Genomic DNA, 10,904 nt, shown 5'->3' on the forward strand with positions numbered 1-10,904 from the left:
AAAATTACAAAATATTATTAAAAAAAATTAAAAGTATATGAAAAATTATAATAATAAAAAACCCAAAATTTTACCATTTTCATACAAGCAATATAACACCTATAAAAATTATAAAAAGAATAGCTTCCATCACCTATGAAACTCTAATTGATTTGTCCTTCCACCATGATTTGGTTGGTTTTTATTGTAGTTTTTAGGGAAAAGAAAGAGTGCAATGAAATTCTTAATTAAATTGTTTTCTATTAGCATCTTTGATGAAGCCGTAGTCTCAACTATGCCTGTTCTGCCAGATGATTGCATGTAATCACTATGATCCAGCTTTGGGCTGGCCTTTACTCACCAAAAATATAAAATATTTTGTAATTATGAATAAGGACAGTTAATAAATTCCTCCAAATGGGGAACAACCAGGCTCTTGGGATATATTGGGCAAATCAGAACGCAACTGCCTGAATGTATATAGCTTTAACTTTCGTCTTTCTTTACTTTGAAAGCCAAAGCAGCAGAGTAGTTGAGACACGAGACAATCAGTAACACATAAGCCATATTTCAACAACTTATATAAAGCAGTTAGTTAAAGTTTTATACGTAATCTTAGCTCATGCAATATTTGCTCCTTCAATATATCTCAATTTCTTTACTTTATTTTATATACCCATATATAAGTTTGAACTTCTTTCTCATGCAAGCACTGCATTTCACCTACCAAATAACAAAAACTAAACAGGCTTTCTTTCTACATATAAAAATAATGAAAACACTGGCAAGGGGTTCATTAAAACTTTGAAAGTTTCTCCATTATTGGGTTTTAAGATTTTCTTCTTTCTTTTTAGAAAATGGAGTTGGGGTTTTAAGGATGAGGTAAGTGTATCTTTGAATCGCATGATGATGCAGTTAACCATTGCTATCAACTCAACCTTGTATGCATCTTTGGTTTTGTTTTGTGTTTTGTCTGCCATTGTTCGTTTGTTGGTTTTCCTATTTCATTCAGTCAAGAGAAGCAAGCATTTCGATTTTGGAATATACCAGGTTTCTCTTTGGACTCTCTCTTTCTCTCCCTCTTTGGTAATTAATTGATTTGTCAGTTATGTATTAAGGCAAAAAAGTGTCTGGTTTTTGTTATTTTTAAGGAAATTACATGCATTTTCTGAATTTCATTGAAGGTCATTAGGATGAACATCTTTCAAAACCTCATGGAAAGACTAAGGCAGGTGGTGGGTCCTAAAGGATGGGATTATTGTGTTCTCTGGAAACTCAGTGATGATCAAAGGTTTGAGTTCAAATCATAAACAGCTGCGTGCATGTGGTGATAATATATATATATATATTCATATACCAATGTTAATGGATATTTGGTCAGGTTTCTGGAGTGGGTGGATTGTTGTTGTGGTGGAGCTGAAAGTATAGAAAGTAGTGGAGAGCTTCAATTCCCAGTGACAACAGTCCTCCCATGCAGGGATGTGATGTTTCAGCATCCAAAAACCAGATCCTGTGAACTGCTTGCCCAACTTCCTTCTTGCATGCCCCTTGATTCTGGGTATATTATTTAGTACCTTATAGTGCCTCTCCCTCTTTCCTCCTCCTTCTTGGTTCATTTGTGTTTTTGATGAGTTTATACTGCTGCTTTGAGAGATTGTAAACAGAAGTCATGCACAAGCCTTGATATCAAACCAACCCAAATGGTTCAACTTCTCCAATAACTCTGATCCCAATGTTTTAGAGGTTAGTATATTGATACACCTTCAAGCCCCTCATTGTTAAGCTGTTTGATATATCTTCTTACTACCCTTTTTTTGCAGGAAATAGTTGGAACTAGGATTTTGATTCCAGTTGCAGAAGGATTAATTGAACTTTTTGTTGCCAAACAAGTATGTGTGTGTGTATATATATAGTAATTTTATTGGTTGCTATGATTGGAGTCAATTCTTTTAATGTTTCAAAACAGGTTTGTGAAGATCAAAATGTGATGGATTATATTGTGACACTGTGCAACATCTCATTAGAGCAAAGCTCAATGATGAATTCAAGTTGCATGGATACACATTTCACTGCTCTAAACGCGCAAGCATTGAATGAATTTCAAGCAAAGACTCATTTAAGCAATGAGAATGACCGAAAGGATCCCATCATCAATCATTTCCAGCCACCATTGACGACAACACTCGAAACTCTAAACCTACCTTACGACATCTCCATTGATCAAATTCGATCAACCAACACCCTGCAGCAGTACCATTATCTTTCAGACGATAAAAACAGGAAGAATATGGATGTATGTGTTGAAGGGTCTCATGAGGTGTTCCTTTCGGACAAAGTTGTTAACCCACTTAAGTCTTCCGTGGATAATGGACTTCAAGAGATTGATCCATTGAATTCCATGGTGACCAATGAATCAATGGTTATCCAAGGGAATGAGAAGGACTCTATAAAACAAGAGAATGGACGGTCTGATTCGATTTCGGATTGTAGTGATCAGAATGATGATGAAGATGATGCAAGGTACCAACGGAGGGCAGGGTCCAAAGGGCAGTCTAAAAACCTTGTTGCAGAGAGGAAAAGAAGGAAGAAGCTTAATGAAAGACTTTATTCCCTTCGATCTCTGGTTCCCAAAATCTCTAAGGTACTTGACTATCAATCACTGTCTTAAGTAGCCTTAGACCGATATATATATATATATATATATATTGTGACATTGTATATTTTTCAGTTGGATAGAGCTTCAATCCTTGGAGATGCGATTGAGTTTGTGAAGGAACTGGAAAACCAAAAGAAAGAACTCCAAGATGAGCTTGAAGAACATTCAGATAACGATAATGGTGCTAAGAAAACAGGAATGAACGGAGTCCACAAAAAGTTCCAATCTGAGATTTTCTTACAAAATGATCAAATCCCTGTGTATTTTAACCCTGAACATGACAAGGGACCAAATGGCTTTCCTGTTGGAGGTAATGGCAGCGTCTCAAGGGCACAAAATCAAGAAGTGGACACTTGTGCAGACAAGACACAGCAGATGGAGGTAATAACAAATACATATATGTTCTTGTCTTTTATTCATGTGACAATTTCATGGGGTTTTATATAATTTCTAATTAAGAAAGATGGAAAGTGTATAGGTACAAGTTGAAGTTGCTCAAATCGATGGAAACCAGTTTTTTGTTAAAGTGTTTAGTGAGCACAAACCAGGCGGGTTTGTTAGATTAATGGAGGCTTTGGATTCATTGGGGTTGGAAGTAACAAACGCAAATGTTAACAGCTTCAGAGGCCTTGTTTCAAATGTGTTTAAAGTAGAGGTAATTTATCTTAAAACAAGACATGCACCTTGCTTTATATATATATGGCTATTTTGACCCAACTAAAGTTGTAATTGGTGTAGAAGAAAGACAGTGAGATGGTTCAAGCGGATCATGTGAGGGAGTCGTTGCTGGAGCTAACCCGAACCCCTTCCAAGGGGTTGTCTGAGATGGTAAAAGCTTCAGAGACCAACAATGGTAATGGGGTTGAATGTAATTATCACAACCAACAGCAACATCTCCACAATCAGCGTATCACTTCCCATCACCACCAACTCCATCACTTCCCACCAAAGCAAGCGGCATGACCTTTTATCTTTTTTCTTTCTTCAAGTTGTGCATGAGACAGGGACTTTAGACCCTTTAGCTTATATTCGTAGAATAATATGCTTGCTGTAAGCATTTTGGTAGACAGATAAGACCATTAAGGGTCGATCTGTGGGATTAGTTTATATGTAAAAGGTTTGCTGAAAACTGAAAAGCATTGGAGCCAATCAAAAGACTGGCACCTAATCATTGATCTAAGACTTTTTTCTTTTTACCGTTTCTGCAGTAGCCATGGCAGATCTTAATTTCCACACCCATCTTAAATTAAGGTGAACTTTACAAATTACGCCTCACTAATCTATTGAGTACTTTGATTTTTTTTTTTTTACGACCCACCATCGATTATTCTCTTTAAATGTTGCTTTGTCCCAGAGAAAACACATTTCAATATTGAAAACAATTATATACCAATGCTTCATTTGACAAAGCAAAGATGGAATCCATCAAGTATCTACTTCTAGTTTCCAAATCATTAGTTCGAATCTGCTCCAAATTGGCTGTGAATTGTAAACCTAATATCCAAATTTGAAAATTATCTAAATTCATGATACCAAGGGAAAGATAGAGAGATCCGATTTTTCACTAGGGCACTTGAAAGGAAAATAAATGCACAACTTGATGAAACCATCGTATGGTGTATAAATTTACTTTAGTATGTCACTGAGTTAAAACTCATCGTCATCTTCCTCTGCAATATGCTTTGCAAGCTCTTGCTCCTGTTGTTGTCTTTCTCTCCGCTTCTCAGCACTTTCTTTCTCCTTGTGGGAGTTTGGCGGGAACCGAAGTGCACGCACTGCCTCGTTATGCATATTGAGGCAGAAAGCAATCCTAGAATTGAATACCGTTTGAGGCTCAGTCATAGAGTAGATGTCTCCAGTCTCCTTTGACAGCATACATCTACTTGCATGATCCAATATCGCATCAATAGCTCCATCTCTGATTGCCTTAGCTACTATGCTTTCAGCATCAGCAACAGAATCCAATCTAAGCTTCTTGGCAACATCAACCAGTGAGATGCGAGAATATGAGATACTTATGTTGCGTAGCCCAGTCCGAATGACATTATGCCGCAGCCTTACAATCAAATTATGGGTCCGGTCTGAACTGAAAGTACTGGAGAACTTCTCAGCAACAGATCTGAAGAGCTCCAGATCACCAATGCGTACAGCCTGAATACATGCAAACATTTATCGTGTTCTCAAAACCAGTAGTAAAATCTTGGAATTGCTGAGACTGAAGAGGCAATTAAAAAATGATTATAACTCTTGGTTTTGTGCTAAATTTTGTGATGTAGATAACTACAATGCAAAGTTCGATGATAATATGCGCGAGGCACATGACGTTCTCTCTTTTTCCTTATTGGGAAATATATGCGTGGAATATATCAGATGTTAGTCCTCTATAAAGCAAGATGAATATAAAATCAACTCTGATAAACTCAAACTCACATTTGTCAGTTCAAAATATGGCCTCAATGCTTTCTCCATCCCTTTCTGCATAAAAACAGTCCTCTCAGGGATTTCTCCTAGCAATAATCGGACGATGATTGCCCATTTGTTGCATTGAACCCGAAAATCAAGAGCTGCAATAGGGGCTTTCCGAGCAGCTTGGAGAAGACACTCTTTGGCATCAGTGTACTCCAATTGGATTGTCCTAATCTTCCCCAAGTAAAAGAGGTACCGGCAAAACTGCACAGGAGAAACTTTTGTCTTAGGATATGAAAGCTGATTATAATGTTTTTATATAACCATAATTATAAGCTATATCAATCCTCCAGGCAAACATTTCATAACCATAACTATATAACTGCAATTTACTGGTCAAAGACAAAAAAGATGTAAAAGTTTGCGACTTGCCTGCTGATTTGAGTGAGCTTCAAATCTAGGTGCCTTTGATCTCAGCTTCTCAGCTTGATCATACAAATTGTAATGGAGGTAATTGCGAAGTAGCAGGTTGAGAAGTGTCTCCTTCATGAGAGCAATATCCAAATATAAGACTCTTAACATCAGAGATATACTTCCTCAAATATCTGACAATTTACCTGACCCAGCTCGTCATGGCGCAATGTTGCAATCCGATGCAGGGATAGAAGGTTACTGTCAATGAGATATCATCATAATTAGACCTTAAATGCCATACTGTACGTTCAGATTATGTATGGTAGAAGCACAAAATGCAGAAAATTTCTTTGAAAGACAACACACATCAGAACATATATGAATGACAACAAATAATAAAAGCCAGATTTTTATATAATATAGCTCACCCCCTAATTTCAGCAAGATCACCTGTGAGCTCATAGCAAAGAGAGTAATAGAAGTACAGCCTAGCAGCTAGAACATCGACAGTCCTCCTATTGATATTCTTCAGCCGGGCAATGCTTGCAGAGGAACATGCTTTGGCCTGAAATGAGATAATATTATGTACGAGAAACATGAAATGTCCCAAGGAAACTATATGCTAATGTACCTCATTGTATTTCTTTTGATCAATCAGAAACATCAGGACAAGCAAGTAGCAGTAGATTTCTATCTCTGGCAGGGAATGTTTAGCAGGTGCTTGAGGCGCAGAAATTGCAGTGTCAACTTCCATTGCATGCTCATCTTCCTGACACAACATTCAACAATTGAGTTCTTAAAAGAACAAGAAAGACAAGAGTTATTAAATTATGAACATTTTACATACTTGCACCCAAAAGAAAAAATTAGGTGGAAAAGAGTGCTAAAATGGAGAAACCAGACTAGTGACTGACAAATTTCAATGACCTTAGAACTAGAAAATCTACTAAACTCGTGAAGGTGAACACATGGAAAAATAAATATCTCAACAGAGATGGTCAGTTAAGGGCCAATCATCAATGATTAACTTCAGTAAACAATCATTTATTTTATATCTTTAGCATGTTTTCAATGCTTTTTAATTAACACGACATCAAGACTAACGTAATAGGGTAGCATGCCAATGAATTAGAGTACAAAACCATAGTACAAATAAGTCACCAACTCACTTTTACCACAGGCATCAAAATCACCTTAACACTGGAGGAAAAAAAAAAGCACAATAACACGAATAACTGATTAAAGCAACGCCCCATCAAAAGATTACCTTAGGAAGAAAAGAAGAAAGCCGAGTAAGGGCCTCGGATCCAGGGATAAGAGTGAAATTGAGGAATGAGGAAAGCGCAGATGCCTTCAACTTCCGCCTTAAAGCCATAGTAAGTCTTATAGCCCGCAAAATACGGCGAACTTCGCGGTCATATGCACCGGTCTCTATCAGAGACGCAATTTCCTTCAAATCTAATACAAATCCATAAAAAAAATTTCAAAATCGAGAAAAAAATCATAAGTACCCAATTCAGTAATCATTGGGAAAAAAAAAGAGTTAAATTTCTACCACTAAACATAAAAAATATGTAATAAAAGGCACGTGGATATTATAGATTGATTGAGCTTACGATGCAAAGTGGAAGGAGAAAAGGAAGGAAGGGAATTGGAAGGAGCTGCTTGCTCTTTCATCTCCACATCTTGAGTCATTTTAGGAAATCTGAAACAAGTGCAAAATGAAATGAAAATAATGAAAAAAGAACTCCGATTAAAAAAGAAATGAATTTTGAAAGAGGAAAAGCTTCAATGCTAAAAATAAAAGGTAAAGAAAGAAAAAATTGACCTTGGATTCGCGAGAGGAAATCCTAGATTTGGAGCAATCTATAGCCGAGACCGCAGAGGTGCAAGTTTTTTGGGTTTTCTACTGAAGTTTCTTCGGCAACAAGTCAGGAGAGGTGAGCCGGAGAAAGAGAAAAAAGGCGGACTAAACGACGCCGCTTAGGTGGAAATCAACGGTCTTTCTCAAACGAAGGTGAAACGCATCGTTTGGTTTGAGAGGAAAACCCAAATAATAGGCAGAGGATGCCTATTATTTATTTTCCTGGAATCTATAACATAAATAAATAAAAAAAAAGATGAAAACATCCAAGCGTGTAGAAGGAAGGGATAGAATGTCCGATGAATTATTCGTGAATCTGTTTATATAATATTTGTTTATGTTTATTTGTTAAATTAAATAAATAAGTATGAATAATATTAATATTTTTATATTTGTTTAATAAACGAAGGAACATGAGCAGAAGTGTGTTCGGTTCATTTATGTTCATAAACAAGCTCGTTTAAAAGTTTGTTTATTGGGTCGTTTATAAGCTCGTTTATTAACTCATTTATTTATTAATAATATTTTCTTATAAAAATTTTATTAGTATATATTAATAAAATTACCTTAAAACTTATTCATTGTTCTATTAGTATATATTAATAAAATTATCTTAGTTTGTATTTTTTTTCATTTATAATATAATTATTAATATTTATATTTGGTTATTTTATATCTAAACAATATATGTGTATTTATTGTTTGTTTGTTTGTTTGTTTATTATTTATTAACATTGTTCATGAACATGTTTAATTATATGTTCATGAACATGTTTGTTTAATGTTCGATTAAGTTAAATGAACATGTTAGTGAACATTAAACAAACGAACATGAATACACATAATTTTAAATAAACGAACATTAACGAAAATATGATATTCTTAACGAATACAAATTGAACACGAACAAGCTTAAAAATAAACAAACGAACATGAACAGAGGTTTGTTCATTCAAGCTTTGTTCATTTACAACCCCATGTAAAAGTCTAGCCTTTAATGAATTATGAAAGACACCTGTATTTTTTAAGGCTTAATATATATTGACCTCTGAACTTGATAATTTTTTTCACATTGACCCCTAAACTCCTTTTGGATCATATTGGTCCTTAAGGTTAGCATATGTTACACATATTGGTGCTCACAGTATCACCATTTGCCCTTTTAAGAATTTGTTGATATGGACAAGCATGAGATTGACACGTGGAAAAATAAAAGGACAACACATAGATTTATTTTTAACCATTCTTAAAAAAATGTTAATTTTTTTAGAAAAATATAAGAAATATATAAATTATAAAACTTAAATACATATATATATGAATTGAAAATAAAATTAAAAAATAATGTATATAAATTGAAAATAAAAATAAAAATTAGTTAAAATTCAAAAATTCAAAAAATTAAATATCTTTAAGAAATAAAAAATTGGTTAATTTTTAGAAAATTACAAGAAATTATAAAATATAAAATTCAAAATTATATTTTAAACATTAAAGAATAAAAATTGACCAGGTTTACGTGAGGTGAACTCTCAATCAACGATCGTCAATGCTTGGTCAAGCCCAGTTAACTTCGATCAACACCCAATAAATTTTTCATTATTTTTGTTTTATTTTTCATTTTTGTAAATTTCTATTTTTATTTTTTGTATATTTTAAATTTTATTTATTATATATTTTTAGATTAGTAAATTCTTCAAAAACAAACTGTGTTAGTATAGGAACAAATTTATGTAACAGATGTCAACCTTATGGACCAATGTGATCAAAAAAGTTTAAGGGCCAAAATTTGAGAAAAGTTACCAAATTTAGGAGATAATCTATATGTTAAGCCTTTTTAACTTCTTTATTTGAGATGTGTGAGAGAGGAGAAGAAAAAAAAAAGGGGGGAAGGGATGAAATGGTAATAAAAAATTTGTGTTTATTATATATTTAAGATATTACTATATATTTATATGAATTTTTATGAGTTCATAATTAGTTTGATTAAATAATAAAATACTTGAATATTATACTAAATAATTAATTGAAACTAAATTTATGTTTTATTATATTAAATAATAATTATTTAAATTTTACTATCTTATATAAATAAGTTTTATAACTATTTGGTTTTCAAGTGGTGTCGAAAAATGCGATTTCGAGATCTTGTTTTTATAAATCGAGTCCGTAAATATTTAATAGGAATATTTACGAAGTTAATGTATTAATGAATTGAATTTTGGACAAGTAATTTAGCCGAATTAAAGCTTAATTGAGGTTCAAGTTCAAGGACTAAATCGTAAAGTTCAATCGCTATAGATTTTTAATTAGAAAATGACTTGATTACTTAAATTGCAATCAATGGTTTAAAATAGCAATTAGACCAAGTATAAACTTTAGAAAGTGGACGGTTAGTTAGTTAAAGAGGTCATTAACTTAATTAAATTAGTTTTTATTTAACTAAATTAAGTTTAATTACCTTAATTAAGGTATATATACTTGAGATGGTGGAAGAAAAGATAAACATGCTCATCTTCTTTACTTAGCCACGAAATAAAAAGAAGAAAAACCTAGGAAAAAGCTTGGATCTTTTGGCTACAATTTAGTTATTTTTTTCTTGTAATTTTTATGTTTTTGAGGTCATGGGAGCCTGATTTAGCTAGCCCATGTAACAATTTGTAAAATATTTAAAGTTTTAAAAAGTTTCTATTGTTGATTTCTTGAAGTTTTAGGTGTTAAATTGATCGATTTTAAGCTTAGACGTGAAAAAAAAACTAAATTGTAAAGCTTAATTGATAGTTTTGTACATTAAGGACCAAATTGAATACATTTTAAAATTGATAGTAGGAATAGGAAATTGGAGGTCTCTAATGGGTAATAGTAAAATCGGATTGCAATTCGGAGTTTTTATTTGAGAGGTATGTTAGTCCCGATTTTAGGGGCTATATTGAATAAACTGAAAAAAATTGTATAAATTGATAATTGATTGCGAATTGGTTAATTATTGATAGTGCTATATGTTTCATGTTAATCTGTAGCTAACATGACTCAGATTCGTCAAAAAGGAAAGGAAAATCCAAAGTTATTAACTAGTAGCTTAGAATTCTGATTTGTTTTTCTATAATTTAAATTACTTTAATTGTTGTATATTTCTATTGGTTTATATGGTAAGGTATGGAGGTAAGCTGAGACTGGTTAGCTAATTGAATTGGTATGATTATGTTTAATTATCGAGATAAAAGACTGAATTGATTAGAATTGAAAATAGTGTAATTCGATGAAAGTATGAAATTGACCTTGAATTGGGCTGAAATAAGTTATCTTATGTAATAAATTGATGAATTGAACTATGAGTTGAAATGATGAAATGTGAATTAAATAAAATGATGAATTGGATAAATTGTTATCCTACTAACTGTTTGAGCAAAGCTAGATATAGTTGGCATGTCATAGGATAGGTTAAGTACAGGTTACTTCCACTACATGTCAATGAGTGTTGGGCACAACTAATGCTTCAGCTATACTGATAAGCACTGGGCGTAATCTATTTTCTTTGGACTTTTCGATGAGGCATTGAGTGTCAAATTTGGTGTGTTGGTTGGA

At 33.2% G+C, this 10,904-nt stretch overlaps 2 protein-coding genes across 2 annotated transcripts; one reads left to right on the forward strand and one right to left on the reverse strand.

Annotated features, from left to right (window-relative positions):
* Nucleotides 1-682: 682 nt before the first annotated feature.
* On the forward strand, nt 683-3,815 carry LOC108477964 (transcription factor ABORTED MICROSPORES). Its single transcript, XM_017780421.2, has 9 exons — nt 683-1,029; nt 1,164-1,270; nt 1,361-1,537; nt 1,644-1,722; nt 1,800-1,868; nt 1,946-2,620; nt 2,708-3,016; nt 3,114-3,290; nt 3,374-3,815. Exons 1-9 carry the CDS (start codon nt 883-885, stop codon nt 3,596-3,598), a joined length of 1,965 nt encoding a protein of 654 aa, XP_017635910.2. The 5' UTR covers nt 683-882; the 3' UTR covers nt 3,599-3,815.
* Nucleotides 3,816-3,999: 184 nt separating this feature from the next.
* Nucleotides 4,000-7,608, reverse strand: LOC108476683 (probable 26S proteasome non-ATPase regulatory subunit 3). Its single transcript, XM_017778953.2, has 9 exons — nt 7,284-7,608; nt 7,072-7,160; nt 6,723-6,913; nt 6,087-6,224; nt 5,884-6,020; nt 5,659-5,713; nt 5,474-5,584; nt 5,066-5,305; nt 4,000-4,786 (listed from the first exon to the last, which is right to left on the reverse strand). Exons 2-9 carry the CDS (start codon nt 7,148-7,150, stop codon nt 4,283-4,285), a joined length of 1,455 nt encoding a protein of 484 aa, XP_017634442.1. The 5' UTR covers nt 7,151-7,160; nt 7,284-7,608; the 3' UTR covers nt 4,000-4,282.
* Nucleotides 7,609-10,904: the final 3,296 nt, after the last annotated feature.

Source organism: Gossypium arboreum, chromosome 12 (genome assembly GCF_025698485.1).
Source record: "Gossypium arboreum isolate Shixiya-1 chromosome 12, ASM2569848v2, whole genome shotgun sequence".
Taxonomy (NCBI): Eukaryota; Viridiplantae; Streptophyta; class Magnoliopsida; order Malvales; family Malvaceae; genus Gossypium; species Gossypium arboreum.